The 19,014-nt window shown below is 39.2% G+C and overlaps 1 protein-coding gene across 1 annotated transcript in view; it reads left to right on the forward strand.

Moving 5' to 3' along the window:
* LOC126175807 (superoxide dismutase [Cu-Zn]-like) overlaps positions 1-13,795 on the forward strand; it is a 70,678-nt gene extending 56,883 nt beyond the window's left edge. The window contains exon 5 of the mRNA XM_049922793.1: positions 13,688-13,795. Coding sequence (XP_049778750.1) covers positions 13,688-13,795 — 108 coding nt within the window. The remainder of the gene's footprint in view (positions 1-13,687) is intronic.
* Positions 13,796-19,014: the final 5,219 nt, after the last annotated feature.

Below are 19,014 nucleotides of genomic sequence, written 5' to 3' on the forward strand. Positions count from 1 at the left end.
TTCAGTTTGTTTCGTGGCAACATTCCAGATGATTCGAGAACATCATAAAAATGAACAATCATAAAAATGTTAGTATTTTTCACTCAGAAAACTCTCAAATATTCAAAAATACTATTAAGTTCTTTTAAATTCACTAAGTATTCAACACAACCATAGTATGAGATAGTAGTACTGTGTCAGCCACTTATCTATTTCTTTATAGGATGCTGAGAACCTTCCAAAACATTCATAAGTATTTGAGAATGTTAAAAGAAAACACAGAAACTTTCTAGAACATTGCAGAATGTTCTAAAACAGTCAAGAGCATTTGAAAATGTTAAGTAATTCTTGAGGATAATATAGAATGCACTGAAGTGTCATAGAACAGTTGAGAACATTTTAGAAAATTTGAAAAGATTCATTGATATTCAAAAATATTCATTACAGCTTGAGAACACTGTAGATAGATCTCGAATTTTTCCCTGTGCAATATGTCGGTTTGGACAAAAAAATGGGAACACCAAAAGAGCAACACATTACTATGCAGAATATAGTGTAGGAAAACTCTTGGATTCAAAACAGGTTCCATTCATCTCAGAATGAATAAATGCACATCCTGTATAGATTTCAAGGCAATCTTAAACAATTTTTCCTGCAAAATAGTGACAAGTTCAGATAATGGTGATGGAAGTGGCTAGTGATCACACACCCTTCTCTCCAAAGTAGACAACAAAGGTAGAATAATATTGATGACCAGGAGAGATGCAGCAGTTCATTCTTATGCTCACAGAACTAATGGCCAAGGATATGTGACAATTCATCCTCATACTCACAAAATCAGTCCTGGACAATGTGAGCTGTATGAGCAGAGCAGGAACCTTGTCATCTTGGAACACATGATAACCATTTGGGAACAAATATTGTACCATGCAATTGACAGTTGTCAGTCAAAATGGTCACATAATCCGACCTAGCAGAGTGACCATGGCGCTCATGGAACACTGTGGTACAGTGACCAAAATCATTACCAGTTCCTCGCCACGTTTCACTTGTGAGACATAAATTTGGTCAGAAGTTGGAAACAAGTGTGGAGCAAGACACATCCGACCAAACAACTTTTTTCCATCATTCCATAGTCCATATTTTATTGCTTTGACACCCGTTTTCCTGTTAACGGGAATTTGCATCACTTATGTGTTGTTTTGGAATCCTAGCTCCTCCTCCAATTCCCTGCTTATGGAGTTCCCTTCGTGTTGTTTTTATGCTGAAAGGGTTTGCGAGTGTGACTTCTACAGTGACTTTTGCAGCCACCCTTGTATTTTTCATTGTATTCCTCTTCAGTGAACGCCTGTCAAAATAACTTGACCACATTGTGACTTAGTGGGTGATGTTTTCCCACTTTCTCTGAGTGCAGTATAAATCTTTGATGTGGGACCTCCTGAAACAGCAAACACTTCGGCTACGTTAGTTACAGTAGTAAATCCACCAAAGGAGTACCAACAATTAGCTCATGTTCAAATTCACTTAGCTTCAGCATAATGCACTCACAACTACACAGAACACTGTTCAGACTGTCTGATACTTGTAATGTGTTGAGGGCATTGCACAGGTGCCATTCGTGGTCAAATACGAGAATGCATGCATGCTTAGCTAGCATCTCCATTTATGTTCAGTGTCCATTTCTCATGGTGTTTCCATGTTTTTGTCCAATCCCTGCACATTAATGTGAAAAGAGATAGATGATGTCATGGTGACAACCACAGCATGATAGCAATCACTTGAAACATCCATAGCCGCGCGGTCTGAGGCGCCTTGCCACGGTTCGCGCAGCTCCCCCCGTCGAAGGTTCAAGGCATTCCTCGGGCATGGGTGTGTATGTTGTCCATAGCATAAGTTAGTTTAAGTTAGATTACGTAGTGTGTAGGCCTAGGGACCGATAACTTCAGCAGTTTGGTCCCAAAGGAACTTAACCACTTAACAAACAAACATCCACATCTCCACAACCACAACAGGCACCACCACACAACCACTATCTTGAAACAGTTCGAAAGATTATAGAACATTTTCGAACATTCTGAAAGGAACTTTATCTCTAGGTTCTTCATGACTTCCCATGGGAAATTCATTGGTGTGATGCCCTCTTTTCGACACATCTATCTTCAAAACCAGTCCCTGCTGTTCAAATCGAAAAATTCTTCGTGGATGGGGGGATGGAGGGCTACCATAGCGTATAACCATCCTGGGGATGAGGTATTTAAAAGTAATTAGTATTTAGTTAGTTATGGTTAAGGAAAATTTCAGCAACTGTAAAAAAAGTAACAATCACAGTGTTTTAAAATGTTTAGAGTATTCCATTATTTTTCAATAATAATGGCATTGTGTCATATCCTGTGAGTCTTTTTTATTTTATCTTCTGTTTATCTTCCTTAGGTTCATACAGTGTAATTAGGCATAGTGAGAGGAACACTTATGTCATACAGTCGTGGTGTAGGGAAAAATTTTAAAAATAAATTACATTCAAAGAAAGACAGAAATAAAAATAGAAAAAAGATACCGTGAAATAGTTATTTTATTCCCCTTTTTGTAGTCCCCTGGGGTGTTTCACTTGAGCCATGCCCCTTCTGAATAATCTTGTTTTCTCTAAGTCAGTTGTTTGCATTATGAAGAAACATCTGTAGCAGACAAGAATAACTTGGTCCAATAGTGGAATTTTAACTGTTAGTAGACTCGCAGCATCACCTGGGACTCCATAAGCTGTGGCAACCTTTGCACAGCTTCAGGTGCTTTTTCTTGTTTGTACAGCTAGCCAATAACAGTTTTGCTCAAAAATATTTGTGGTTTTAAGAGCACACAATAGTATCTACAAAAAGATGTAAATGTTCACAATTGATACCGAGTTCAGAGCTCAGTCACTTGGTGTAGAATCATCAGATCACTGTCAACTGCTCGAAGTGAGCACTAGTTAACAACGTGTTGTACTGTTTTGCTCTGCAGTTGCAGTCAGCAGATGAATGAAAACCCCATTTCTTCAAGGTGCAACCACACTTCCTTTGACCCATGCTAATGCTGTTCAGCTTTTGGGTTTTGAACCAGGTGAGCATTGTTAACTGGATATTAGTTCGTGTTGTCGTCACTTGGAGGTCATGCAAGAGAACTGAGACTTTTGGAATCAACCTGGGGTGGTTTGCATGTTTTCAGGCAAGCTGTTGATGAAGATTGTAGAGCATAGTACAAGGAAAAGTTCTTATGAGAAGTAATGTGGAGTATGTTTACCTTAGTTGCTTTCCTCCTTAGATCTTCCATAGCAATATTAGATGGGACAGGTAACCGCAGAAAGAGAATAGGTCTAACTGTACCAGTGCTAACTCTCAAGGCTTCATTATGCTGCACATCAATCTGTTTTCCCACATGGGAGCACAATTTTCACTATCACTATACATATCCTGCAGCAGTGCACAGAATGTTGGCATCTGCTCCCCAACTGCTTCCAGCACTCTTGCAAAGTATATTCGCTCTTGAGTAAAGTTTAATAACTTGATGGACTGTTTTTTGAATGTCAACAACTGATCCAGAGTGATTCTTAAATATATTTGGCTTGTAGTTACACGTGGTACTTCAATTATGTCAAAAGTCACATGTAGCCTCCTTTGGGCTTCTTTATTATTTAGAGGGAATGCAGTAACTTCAGTTTTATTTGGGTTATGCCAAAGTCTCCATATATGGAAGGGACCACTCAATTTGCCAATCAGTTACCAGCACATGAAACTTCCTGGCAGATTGAAACTGTGTGCCAGACCGAGATTCGAACTCGGGACCTTTGCATTTTGCGGGCTAGTGCTCTACCATCTGAGCTACCCAAGCACGACTCACACCCCATCCTCACAGCTTTACTTCTGCCAGTATCTCGTCTCCTACCTTCCAAACTTCACAGAAGCTCTCCTGCGAACCTTGCAGAACTAGCACTCCTGAAAGAAAGGATACTGCGGAGACATGGCTTAGTCACAGCCTGGGGGATGTTTCAAGAATGAGATTTTCACTCTGTAGTGGAGTGTGTGCTGATATGAAACTTCCTGGCAGATTAAAACTGTGTGCCGGACCGAGACTCGAACTTGGGACCTTTGCCTTTCGCAGGCAAGTGCTCTACCATCTGAGCTACCCAAGCACGACTCACACCCCATCCTCACAGCTTTACTTCTGCCAGTATCTCGTCTCCTACCTTCCAAACTTCACAGAAGCTCTCCTGCGAACCTTGCAGAACTAGCACTCCTGAAAGAAAGGATACTGCAGAGACATGGCTTAGTCACAGCCAGGGGGATGTTTCAAGAATGAGATTTTCACTCTGTAGTGGAGTGTGCGCTGATATGAAACTTCCTGGCAGATTAAAACTGTGTGCCGGACCGAGACTCGAACTTGGGACCTTTGCCTTTCACAGGCAAGTGCTCTACCATCTGAGCTACCCAAGCACGACTCACGCCCCGTCCTCACAGCTTTACCTCTGCCAGTATCTCGTCTCCTACCTTCCAAACTTTACAGAAGCTCTCCTGCAAACCGAGGCAGTTTGGGGGCTAGGAATAATCCACTAGGTAGTCCATTTACTAAGGGTCATCATCTGCTAGGTTGTCATTGAGGGAGCATGTTAGACTCTTTATTAAACTTAAATTGTAGGCATTGTTGCAGGATGAAGACCTGTACTTCCTTTGCGTGTTTTCCTGCAAAATGTAGCTATTGGGGTGTGAAAATGTTTTTGATATAATTGATACTAAGTGTGGTGAGAATTGATACCAGGTGTGGTGAGAAAATCACATCAAACGAGTGGTACTTTCTGCTGGAATAATTTCATACTTTAATCACAGTCGTGGCACTGCTGCTGGTTTTTGTTACACACTGCATAGCAGCACTCCCAAGTGGCCAGTAAGACACACTGTTGAATACAGTATCTGACAAATGTGAAACAGTATCATTCACATTGATTTTCATTGTGTTTTGGCAAAAGAAAGCATATTTAGTGATATAAATTGTAGCAATAACAGAAGGCACTACATTTATACATTCCATAATACCTTGAGAGGTATGAAACATCATACTGCAGGACTCTCTAGATGTGATTGTCTTGTAAATTGCAGACATTTAATGAAGATTAATATTTCTTTTTTAGGAGCAAGAAATGGGTGCTAAATAGGTGGAAGACAAGACCCTTAGGTGGAAGGTGTCATCTACTGATACAATAATGTGAAGTTTTGTGGGCTACAATTTGAGCTCAAACAGTGTATAAATGTAGAAAACAAAAGAATGGTATGGAATGCAGTACCTACATTATATGTAGTGTACTGAATAAGCAGCCACTGCTGTTGCTGAAGAGAAAATTGCCACACAAGTGTGGTAATAAAGTATTGAAAACAATAGCACTGTCTCATTGTTCCTTCACTGAAGAGCCAAAGAAACTAGTACTCCTGCCTAGTACCTTGCAGGGCCCCCGCAAACACGCAGAAGTGCCGCAACTTGATGTGGCATGGACTTGACTAGTGTCTGAAGTAGCACTAGAGAGAATTGACATCATGAATCCTGCAGGGCTGTCCATAAGGAAGAGTGTGAGTGGTGGAGGTCTCTTCTGAACACCATGTTCCAAGGCTTCCCAGATATGCTCAATAATGTTCATGTCTGGGGAGTCTGCTGGCCAGCAGAAATGTTTAAATTCAGAAGAGTGTTCCTGTGGCCACTCTTTGACTGTGTTGGATGTGTGGGGTGTCTCATGGTCCTGCTGGAAATGCCCAAGTCCATTGGAATGCAGAATGGACATGAATGGATGCAGGTGATCAGACAGGATGCTTATGTATGTGTCACCTGTCAGAGTCATATCTAGATGTATCAGGGCCCCCATATCACTCCAACTGCACATTCCCCACACCATTACAGAGCCTCCACCAGCCTGAATATTCCCTTGCTGACATGCAGGGCCCATGGATTTGTGAGATTGTCTCCATATCCGTACATATTGATCCACTCAATACGATTTGAAATGAGACTCATCCAGCCAGGCATCGTGTTTCCAGGTATTAACAGTCCAGTGTCAGTGTTGACAGGCCCAGGTGAGATGTAAAGCTTTGTATCATGCACTCGTCAAGGGTACATGTGTGGGCCTTTGACTCCAAAGCCCATATTGATGATGTTTCATTCAGTGGTTCACACACTGACACTTGTTGGTAGCTCAGCAATGAAATCTTCAGCAGTTTGTGGAAGACAAAATGTTGATGGTGTCAGGACAGCAACCAGCCAGGAAGGATTGCACTTCTGTCACATTGAATGATTCTCTTGAGTCAACACTGGTCCTGTTGTTGCAGGATATTTTTCTAGCTGCAGTGATGTTGGAAATTTGATGTTTTACCGGATTCCTGAGATTCATGGTACACTCGTGAAATGGTCGTACGGGAAAATCCCCATTTCATCACTACCTTGAAGATGCTGTGTCCCATCGCTTGTGCGCTGACTATAACACCACGTTCGAAGTCACTTAAATCTTGAAAATCTACCATTGCAGAGCAGTAACTGATCTATCATCTGCACCAGACACTTGTTGTCTTCATTAGCCTGTGTGCAAAGTAATTATGAAAAAAGTGCCTATCATAAGAATAAACAGCAACAGAAAAGCATATTTAATAAAATATTGTACCCAGGTACTTTAAAAAAGATACTCTTGATTCAGTGTTCAAATAAATCAGTATGCCAGTAAAATGAAGGACAAGATGTAGAGACAAAAATAAGTTGTTTACAATAAAATTAACTGTATAATAGTATTCAGACATAATTTTTTATCACAGTGTTTTATACTTCCGTCATTGCATGCCTTACTGAGGTGTGTTGAATATGTACATAAAAAATGTGGAATAAATAATATGTCATGGTGTAGACAGAATACTGCAACACAGAGAAATTGCTGGAAAAGGTGATCCACTTGCCACCCCTGCCAACATGTGGCAATTATATGCACCAATGCAGCAGTGCATCAGTCGGCTGTGCATGCCAATCTTCACGGAGCAGAAAACAGTCTGTGTATTGTGTCAGTGTCATGCAGCATCCAACCACAATCCTCTGGGGTCAGAGTCTAGACACCACCAGAATGTCCCTTGGAATTCTGTGAACCTATGTGAATCTTTGCTAGGTTGCTGCCAGCTGTAGGCAACATAGTCACTCCGGTCAACAAGAATGCTGTGCTGTCGTCAGCTGGCTGCCAGAGAGCTGTCTCAGTAGCATCTGGTGCTTTATGCACGAGTGCCTCACAGCACTGGGCACAGAGACACTGAGGATCAATGTTGGCCTGCACACAAAGGGCGAGGGTGCACCTGTGTCTGCTCCAGCTTGGTGTACCAATAAAGAATTTTACTGTGCTCTATCTATATTATACAGCCACCCACAGACCCAGATCTCCCTCAGGGCTGTTCTCACCACTGACAGACTCCTGTCTCTCTTGCCCCAATGATCAAACCCACAATGTGTTAAACCATCCTGACACACTGAAGCAATGTTCCCTCACCGTACAACCATGGACCAAAGAACTGGCCCATTACAGATAACTTATTCCATATGTTAAAGCAGAAGGTGCAGCATTTATTAGGAACTGATAAACTTTTTAATTTTTTTATGGATGAGATGTCCTTAATGTAATGTTTGATAGCTCTAATGACCACGTTACAGGGTTTGGCCACATGGATTATATATGTACAGCTATGGTTTCCAATAGTGTGTTATTCATGATGATTAATGGCATCTTTTCAAATTTTATACAACCATTTCTTAAAGGATTACTAGGATCCATCCATTTAACTCATATTTGTGATGGTGTCAAAAGACACAAAATTTTGTGGATGGGAGGCATGGACAGAGAATCACACCAGTTGCTAAGAGCATGAAGAGAGAAAGATCTAGTTTTGTTATGACACCCCACATTTTATATTACAGTATAAGAAAATTTTTTCAGGTATAATGTTCACATATCAGATGGAGGGAAGGCTGATATTGCTTCATGGAAGATATTTCTCAGCTCCTCTCAAGTGACTGCGAAACAAAGACCAAATTAACCCGCAAGCTCACTAAAAAAAATCTGTCCAACTGCCAGCTTTTTTCAAAACTGAAAGTGAGCACTGCAGTTTCCGTGTTGTCATACAGTGGCAGCTGGTGTTGACAGATTTGTAGCTTGTGGCACTGTACCATCACCTGCTGCTGCAGACTTTTGCTGAACAGTTAACATTTTATATCTTTAATTCACATAATATTAAAGGGCTTGTGTCTTTATGGAACTGTTATACTGGCTAAGGACATGTGGAAGTATAAAGGTATTACAGTCTTGGAAGTTTGTAGGTTGTCATGGAAAAGGTTATTCCTCTACGATTTATGTATTTATTTACCTTTATACATCCAAGGATCGTCTCACAATGATATAGGATTTATGTAGTTCCTGTGCAACAAAAACTTTAGGCGACAAAATTTCAGGGGATGTGGGTGGGTGACTGGAACTGGAAAACTGTAAAGTGGAACACCGGATTGCTCATTGGTGGAACATTGGACCACAGAGGGTTAATATTAACTGGACATGAAATTTTGAACATGCAATTTAAAGATTTGGCTTTCCCTTTGTCTTTATTTCAACACTGAAGTGATACAAGGAAGGTAGTGCAGAAGTCCAGATCCATTGTTTAATTTTGCGAAGTTTATGTTCAATGTTCAATTTTGCATGGGACCAGAATGTTCAGAAAGTTATTCTACCAATCTCCAACTGGAAGTTGTAACTGTTTCACTGATATTTCTTGTAGATGGACATATTTGTCCTGTGTGCAGTGGGCAATGAAATTCAATCTTGGCCACAACTCCCTACACAAATGAAATTTAAGAAAAATATTCTCACTTTGTCTTGCAGGTAGTACGTTAGTGTCTATCTATCTGCTGTAGGAGACATTATAAAATTCTCCTTGCTGTATTGACACCCTATGTTACTATGGATGGAGTCATCAACAGATTTAGAAATCACATCAGCCGAGATCCAGCGAAATGTGTTGGGACCCTTGCTGTACATGTATATTAATGACTTGGCAGAGAATAGTAACCTCAGACATTTTGCAAGTGATGCAGTTATCTGCAGTGAAACACAGTTTGCAAAAAGCTGCCCAAATATTAATTGATATACCAAAAAGGATCTTTAAGAGGATACTGAATGTTTACAAAGATGGGCAGAATGTATGGTTATGGGTTTGTTTGAACCATCAGAAAGTATCACAGAAATGCTGAAAAACCTGAACTGGCAGGCGCTGGAGATAAACACCAACTATTATGTGAAATCTTTGTTTCAAGAACTGCCATTAAATGAGGAACCTAGGATCATACTAAATTTTATTGAGGACAGGATCAGACTAATAACAGCACGCATAGAAATTTAAGTAATATTTTTCTTATGCTCTGTACATCTGTGGAGCAGAGAATGCAGAAAGAAGTACAAAGTAAAGTAATCTCAGCCATACTTTTTACAGTTTTTTGTAGATTTTGGATGTAGATGTAGTAATTGTTGTTACATTGCCATTATAGTCACAAATTCCTAATGTCTTCTCTAGCAGAACCCAAAAGGCCAGTGGGGGCAAAATGACAAGGCACAGTGTCTCAAGGAATCTCCTGAATGTCAGATTAATGCTGTATCTCGTGAGGAGCATTGGGGCAGCACAGTGTCTAAACACCACTTTTTGTTGACATCACAGTCACACAATTGAACATGTCTGCTGATATGGCTAAGGGACGATTGTGACTTATAGCTTTTGCTGCCAAATTTAATTTCTTTGGTATAGACCATTTTGTACGTATAAGCTCAATTTGTAATTAAATTATTATTCAACTTTGACCCATCTTTTACACTTGTTCCCTACAAGGTGCTTTACAGACTGACCCTTTTCGGTTTTATTCATATTATAGAATTTGAAACTCAATTCCCAGACATGAATTTCACAGAGTAGGATGGCATAATTATCATAACAAAAAAATTTTTGAAGAATAAATTTCTAAGCACTGTGAAGTACAAAATATTTGTTAAGTTTTTAATGTAGTTGGTAGCCAAGTGCACAGCATAACAGTTTTGTGATCAAAAAGTCGGTGGTTTGAATCTCCAGAGTAATAACATTCTGTTTTTTATTCTATTGTATATTTATTGACAAATTGAAATGTTAATTATGGACATATAATTAATAAAATTAACAATCTTTCATTTTTAATAACTAATTACATGAAAATTCCAGTATTCTCAATAAATAAAAATTTCCTTCAAATTGTCTAACATCGAATACAAAATAAAAGACTTTTCTCTTTCAAGAGATGGAGCAGTATTGTTGATGTACAGGTTTTCATTTAACAATAAGGCATTTTGCATGTCTGTATCAAATTTTAATTTATCTTCATATGACCATGTGCAGGGTGCTCCCATCTGCAGGTGGCCGCTCATGTCGGCACCAATGATGTGTGTCGCTATGGATTGGAGGAAATCCTCTCTGGCTTCCGGCGGCTATCTGATTAAGCACCGAAGCTGAAATCGTTATAGGTACAGAAAGCTGGCTTAAGCCAGAGATAAATTCTGCCGAAATTTTTACAAAGGCACAGGCGGTGTATAGAAAGGATAGATTGCATGCAACCGGTGGTGGCGTGTTTGTCGCTGTTAGTAGTAGTTTATCCTGTAGTGAAATAGAAGTGGATAGTTCCTGTGAATTATTATGGGTGGAGGTTACACTCAACAACCGATCTAGGTTAATAATTGGCTCCTTTTACCGACCTCCCGACTCAGCAGCATTAGTGGCAGAACAACTGAGAGAAAATCTGGAATACATTTCACATAAATTTTCTCAGCATGTTATAGTCTTAGGTGGAGATTTCAATTTACCAGATATAGACTGAGACACTCAGATGTTCAGGACGGGTGGTAGGAACAGAGCATCGAGTGACATTATACTGAGTGCACTATCCGAAAATTACCTCGAGCAATTAAACAGAGAACCGACTCGTGGAGATAACATCTTGGACCTACTGATAATAAACAGACCCGAACTTTTCGACTCTGTAAGCGCAGAACAGGGAATCAGTGATCATAAGGCCATTGCAGCATCCCTGAATATGGAAGTAAATAGGAATATAAAAAAAGAGAGGAAGATTTATCTGTTTAGTAAGAGTAATAGAAGGTAGATTTCAGACTACCTAACAGATAAAAACGAAAATTTCTGTTCTGACACTGACAATGTTGAGTGTTTATGGAAAAAGTTCAAGGCAATCGTAAAATGCGTTTTAGACAGATACGTGCCGAGTAAAACTGTGAGGGACGGGAAAAACCCACTGTAGTTCAACAACAAAGTTAGGAAACTACTGCGAAAGCAAAGAGAGCTTCACTGCAAGTTTAAACGGAGCCAAAACCTCTCAGACAAACAGAAGCTAAACGATGTCGAAGTTAGCGTAAGGAAGGCTATGCGTGAAGTGTTCAGTGAATTCGAAAGTAAAATTCTATGCACCGACTTGACAGAAAATCCTAGGAAGTTCTAGTCTTATGCTAAATCAGTAAGAGGCTCGAAACAGCATATCCAGACACTCCGGGATGATGATGGCATTGAAACAGAGGATGACACACGTAAAGCTGAAATACTAAACACCTTTTTCCAAAGCTGTTTCACAGAGGAAGACCACACTGCAGTTCCTTCTCTAAATCTTCGCACAAACGAAAAAATGGCTGACATCAAAATAAGTGTCCAAGGAATAGAAAAGCAACTGAAATCACTCAATAGAGGAAAGTCCACTGGACCTGACGGGATACCCATTCGATTCTACACAGAGTACGCGAAAGAGCTTGCCCCCTTCTAACATCCGTGTACCGCAAGTCTCTAGAGGAACGGAAGGTTCCAAATGATTGGAAAAGAGCACAGGTAGTCCCAGTCTTCAAGGAGGGTCGTCGAGCAGAAGCGCAAAACTATAGACCTATACCTCTGACGTCGATCTGTTGTAGAATTTTAGAACATGTTTTTTGCTCGCGTATCATGTTGTTTCTGGAAACCCAGAATCTACTCTGTAGGAATCAACATGGATTCCAGAAACAGCGATCGTGTGAGACCCAACTCGCTTTATTTGTTCATGAGACCCATAAAATATTAGATACAGGTTCCCAGGTAGATGCTATTTTCCTTGACTTCCGGAAGGCGTTCGATACAGTTCCACACTGTCGCCTGATAAAGTAAGAGCCTACAGAATATCAGACCAGCTGTGTGGCTGGATTGAAGAGTTTTTAGCAAACAGAACACAGTATGTTGTTCTCAATGGAGAGATGTCTACAGATGTTAAGATAACCTGCCACAGGGCAGTGTTATGGGACCATTGCGTTTCACAATATATATAAATGACCTGGTAGATAGTGTTGGAAGTTCCATGCGGCTTTTCGCGGATGATGCTTGTAGTATACAGAGAAGTTGTAGTATACAGAGAAGTTGTAGTATACAGGGAAGTTGTAGCATTAGAAAATTGCAGCGAAATACAGGAAGATTGTATGATTATATGATAGCGGAACAAACACTGGTAGCAGTTACTTCTGTAAAATATCTAGGAGTATGCGTACGGAACGATTTGAAGTGGAATGATCATATAAAATTAATTGTTGGTAAGGCGGGTACCAGGTTGAGATTCATTGGGAGTCCTTAGAAAATATAGTCCATCAACAAAGGAGGTGGCTTACAAAACACTTGTTCGACCTATACTTGAGTATTGCTCATCAGTGTGGGATCCGTACCAGGTCGGGTTGATGGAGGAGATAGAGAAGATCCAAAGAAGAGCGGTGCATTTCGTCACAGGGTTATTTGGTAAGCATGATAGCATTACGGAGATGATAAGCAAACTCAAGTGGCAGACTCTGCAAGAAAGGCACTCTGGATTGCTGTGTAGCTTCCTGTCCATGTTTCGAGAGGGTGTGTTTCTGGATGAGGTATCGAAAATATTGCTTCCCACTACTTATACCTCCCGAGGAGATCACGAATGTAAAATTAGAGAGATTCGAGCGAGCACGGAGGCTTTCCGGCAGTCGTTCTTCCCGCGAACCATACGCGACTGGAACAGGAAAGGGAGGTAATGACAGTGGCACGTAAAGTGCCCTACGCCACACACCGTTGGGTGGCTTACGGAGTATGAATGTAGATGTAGATGTAGACCAGTAATTAAAAATACAAAGATTTTATTTTTATTAAAAAGTTGTGGTTCAGTATTTGTAAATTAACATTTCTATTTATAAATATGGAATTTATAAAAGAAAAAAAATATTGCTACTACCGGGGCTGGAATTATGTACTTTACAACCAAAAGACTTCTGCACCACACACTCAGTTACTGACAACTGTAGTAAGTTTCAAATGTTTTGTACTCAATACTGTTCAGAAATCTTATAATCTTGAAAAGTAATGTTTTTGAGAACTGTGTAATACTGCTTTATGGAATTCATATTTTTGTAGGCTCTCTAGATATCCTGATGACGGGTGTCCCACCACTTCCATAATCGTAATGAACATTGTATGTCTGACAGTGGCACTCTCAAATGAACGTACAAAGACCTGTTAATAAATGAAACACACTCATTATTTTTAGTCGTTTGCAGTAATGTAAGTGTTGTCACTCTGGGGCATTTGCCATTAAAGTACTGAAGGTAATACATTACATCTTGCAGGTCCATGCAGATCCTGATGACCTTGGGAAAGGTGGTCATCCTCTAAGCAGAACTACAGGCAATTCTGGAGCCCGAGTGGCATGTGGAATTATTGGCTTAGCCAAATAAATGTAATGTTTATTTTACTGAAATAATGCTGTCTTGTTAAATAAGTGTAATGTTACAGTTCCTCAAATAAATAAGAACAACTTTATGAGACAAAACACTGAATTTAAATATAATATCTACTTGATTAAACAACTACTGAAAGACTAAACTAGTGATTAGTAGTAGTAATTGGAAGATACATTTATGAAAACATTGTAGTAAATGAAATCCACAGGTTCCATATGTGCAAATGTCACTGTAGATGTTAAGATTGGTTGTAGTGGAAGTATATAGAGTTTGTTTTACACCTAATATGGTTATGGTTGTAGTGGAAGTATATAGAGTTTGTTTTACACCTAATATGGTTAATGTATAGAATTAAGAAGTGAATTTGCAAAACACATCTAACTGTGAAAGGCAGAATTTTGTTTCCTGTTGCGATTGTTACACATCAAATGAATATCACTGTTAGAACCACAAATGGGAATGCATTGTTCAAATAATACAGTTCTACAGGATTCCCACATCACAGTTTATGAGAGTTCATTTTGATTAGTTGGTGATGGTAGCACTAATTTCATTATGTTCTTTCCTTATTTATAAGAAAATTAGCATTGTCTCACATTTGTGTACACTTCTTTGCATTTTCTCATTTGCAGCAACATCTCTGTCACTGCCTTTCGCCAAAACTAGCCATCTGAGAAATGAAACATTAAAACGAACTGGCTATAAATATGGAGAGTGACAATACTGAAATACCAGTTATTAATCCTAGCAATACCAACAAATTTTCAATAACATATAGGCCTACCACCTACAGAGGGGGGAGGGAGAGTGACACCTTCAAAAAATAAATAAATTTCATTAATTGTTGTTGACTTTTTCAACAGTATACTTTTTAAAGAGATAGTGGTGAGTAAGTAGGGTTCATAACCTGAAAATATTTTTTAATGCTGATAGTTATTGAATAGGACATTTGTTGCAAAGTCACATTTACTGGGGGGCAGGGGGTATTGTTAATGAACACCTCAGTCAGACTTAAATATTTGAATTGAAATAACTGAAAAATTTAAAACAAACATCGAATAATCTGGTAGAAGAATCACTGACAACATGTTTTTAATTTTGAAATGAAGTAGATGGCTAGATTACTATACTTACAGAAAGTAGGCCTATTCCTTTTGTACCCTATAGTTTGTTGTTGTAAGGCAGTTCTCTAATGAAAGTCTTTCAAATGTTCAGTTGATTAGAAGATTATGTGGCAGATTGAAATACAGCTTGCCTCTTTGTGGCATTACAGTCTGGTTGGGACTGATATGTTACTAACCTACACAGGTTATTTTCTGTGTTGTCTTTTTGAAAGCATTAGTTAAGCAATACAGATTTCAGTAATAATTGATAGCATTCAATACACTTCAAGCATACTTCATACACTACAAATACACATTTTGGCAGACTATGCTCTCATTGTCAGTTTAACAAAAGTCAGCTCATGTGACTAAAACACTAAAAAAACTCTAAAACATTGTTCACAGAATTCATTTTAAAAAAGCACATTGGACTTTGGGCCCTCATTTTAAATTAAAATCGTCTGCTTCTGTCCCACATCATGAAACAACAGTGCTCCAGCCAATGTCCTCTTCGTCAGTTATGGGCACCAACTGAGTGTACTTCACTCTCCTCCTGATGTCAGCATCTCATGGTTAGTGTTGCTGCTTCTAGACAAGGCTCCGGGTTTGTTTCCTGGTCAGGTTGACAATTTTCTATTAACTGAACTGGATGGCCTCTTTGAAGATGTCCGCATCAAAACTGGTATCAATGACTGTGATGTGGTTGTGGCAACAATGGTTAACAAAGTACAAAGGACAACTTAAGAAAGATACATCTATTCAGTAAACCAGATATAAAGTCAGTAGTGTCATATCTAGGTGAGGAACTTCAAACTTTCAGCACAGGACAGGAGCATGTAGAGGAACTATAGCTCAAATTTAAAAGAATAGTGGACCATGCACAGGATAGATACGTATGCAGTAGAGCAGTTCGCAATGGGAGGGATCCTCCATGGTATACAGTCGCTGTAAGGAAACTTCTAAAGAAACACAGCCGGCTGCGTAATAGGTGTAAAACAAAGCATAAAACTATAGACAGAGAGATGAAACACATTTGGCTGTCATGAGAGCAATGGGTGAAGCCTTCATTGACTGCCGTAGAATAATATTGTCAGATGATCTTTCACAAAACACAAACAAATTCTGGTCTTATGTAAAGGCTGTTAGTGGCACCAATGTCCAGTTCCTAGTGAATGAGACAGGAAACTGAAACAAGGTAGCAAAGCAAAAGCTGAAATGCTTAACTGTATTTTCAAATGTTCCTTTACAAAGGAAAATCCAAGAGACTTGCCCCCTTTGTAATACTGTACCACTGAAAAGATGAGTGAAATAATTAGTGTCCGTGGAGTTGTGGAACACCTGAAATCATTAAAATTGAATAAAGTTCCAGGGCCCAATGAAATCTCTATCAGTTCTATACTGAAACTGCCACTGAGTTAGCCCCTCTTCTGACTGTAATCTGTCATAGATCACTCGAACATAAAACCATGCCCAATAGTTGAAAAAAGCACAGGTCACACCTGTCTACAAGAGGGGTAGTTAAGTGATCCACAAAACTAGCATCCAATAACCTTGTCATTGATTTGTTGTTCTATCTTAGAACATATTCTGAGCCCAAACATAATGAGGTATCTCGAGCAGAATGACTTAACCCATGCCAACCAGCGTGGATTCTGAAAACTTCGATCATCTGAGACCCCTCTCACACTTTTCTCACATAACATACTGAAAACCTTAGATCAAGGCAGTCAGGTAGATGCAGTATTTCTTGATTTCCAAAAATGGGTGACTCAGTACCACAACTATGCTTATTGTCAAAAGTATGATCATATGAGATGTCAAGTGAAATTTGTGACTGGGTTCAGAACTTTTTGGTAGGGAGGATGCTCAGTACGTTATCTCGGATGAGGAGTCACCGTCAGATCTAGAAATAACTTTGGGTGTGCCCCAGGGAAATGTGTTGGGACATGTGTTATTCATGTTGTCTGTTAATGATTTAATGGACAGTATTAGTAGTAACCTCAAGATGTTTTGCAGATGATGCAGTTAACTGTAAGGAAATACTGGATGAAAAAAGTTGCATAAATATTCAGTCAGACCTTGATAAGATTTTAAAGTGGTGCAGGGATTGGCAACTTGCTTTAAATGTTCAAAAATATAAAATTATACATTTTACAAAATGAAAAAAACACACAGGGTGTATACGCTCTGGGAAATCTGGAAAAACATGGGAATTTTTTCATCCGGGAGAAAACTGGGAAAAACCTGGGAATTTTTAAGAATTCCGGGAATTTTTTGTTGTTTTAGTTTTCAGTTAAATTTTTGTAGTTTTTACTGGTAAGAACTGATACTCTTAACAAAGACTTTTACTTTAGCCTGTTACTGCAATATAATACTGCAGCACTAAAACATAAACAAGGAAAAAAAATAAAACTTAAGTTGCAAAGGAAATGCGCAACAACACACAATGCACACAAAAGCATCTGCCAACAGCAAAATGTGTCAAAGCCTTTAGGATGAAGACTATGCAATATTTTATAACAACAGCCTGCTTCTGATGGGTGTGACGTCACAACAGTTAACATTAGGTTCATTGGAGCAGTTGCCTGCAGGCTTCTGCATGTGTGCAGTTGAGTCGCATATAAGCAGTACTTTCTCCCGCTTCTGGCTACTTGAAGTGTGGCTGTTAGCAGTATCCAAGGTAACTAGACACAAGCTATATCAGCAGTAGCAAGAAACATCCAGATGCTACCCAGAAACATTTTTCTGGCTGCCAGATTCGCGCATGCACAGAACATTCTGAGTTGTAGTGGGCTGAAGGGTAATCTCCACGTGAATCATGTTTATGTTTAGTGACTTTGCTGTTTACTCTTGGTTTACAGCTCTCAAGAACAAAACGGATTTCTGTGGCCTGGAGCTATAAATTGAATTAAAATATTCACATAATTATGGAAGGCTAAAATATGTTATTAGTTTGTTTTCTGATTTTATTTTATTTCCAGGTTTCTGGCCGTCGGGTATTAATTGCCTTGCAGAACAATGGAGTTATTCCTGTCAATTTCAAAAAAAAAAAAATGGCTTTCATTAATCTTTTCCTCAGAGGAAGTAAATTTATTTGAAACGCTATTGGCTAGCACCAACTCTTTGCAGAATTTCATGTGCTCTTTGTTATCTTTTGGGGCTTATGGCATTATGCCATAATAAAAAACTAAACATGAGATAGTACAGTATATTGAAAACCACAATTAAAAGTTTAATATCAGCTTGGGACATACCAATGTACTCTTTAGGTTCGAATTGTGCATTTTAATATGGTGTACGAAATTCTAATACTGTTGAATTATCCTCTGATGTCCTGTTTCATTTATGATGTAATGTAAAATCTCGTAATGCCATATACGTATAAACATATGGGATATCTACATCATCGTAGCTGGCAGGCACAGTAACGCCGTTTCCTGGCACTCTCTGACAACCACTGAAACGAATTGTAACAGGTCGCAGGAAAATATTACAATTGACTGTTTGAAAAGCGTTATGTTACGTGTGTGAGCATCCTTTGAATTTCTAAATCACAGCATGTTTGATTTTCATTTAAAGCTTAACACTTCTAGGGCCAGCCACTTAGATGAATTTCGAATCCAGAAGACCTGACATTTACATCATTACTTTAAATTTTACCCGCACATTTGTGTGATGTATCAGAGCGTAACAAACGCAAAAATAGACAAATGTTATACGTGAAAGCTTAGCTTTTCTTGTAGCTATACTATGTACATTAATTTAAACCATTAACTTTTCTTATTTGTGTGTTCACACTACTTAACAGTGATGTTGCTATAGGCTGACTATTATAATAAATATTCACGCAAACAAAGTTGACACTCGACGTGGTGGTTGATGGGAGCGACTGGGAAATGCCTTTAGGTTTGTCACTCCCATCAGCCACCGTGCCGAGTGTCAACTTTGTTTGCGCGTATGGTACATCATGTGTCCTATGCTCTGAATCACATCATTTACACGCAACACATATTCTGAAAGACCTTAACCAAGTTTCGGAAACCGTTTGCACTGTCGTGTTTACACGTCAAGGTCTGAAGTGGATTTGCTAGACCAGTTAACTACAGCGCC

This window comes from Schistocerca cancellata, chromosome 3 (assembly GCF_023864275.1).
Source record: "Schistocerca cancellata isolate TAMUIC-IGC-003103 chromosome 3, iqSchCanc2.1, whole genome shotgun sequence".
NCBI lineage: Eukaryota > Metazoa > Arthropoda > Insecta > Orthoptera > Acrididae > Schistocerca > Schistocerca cancellata.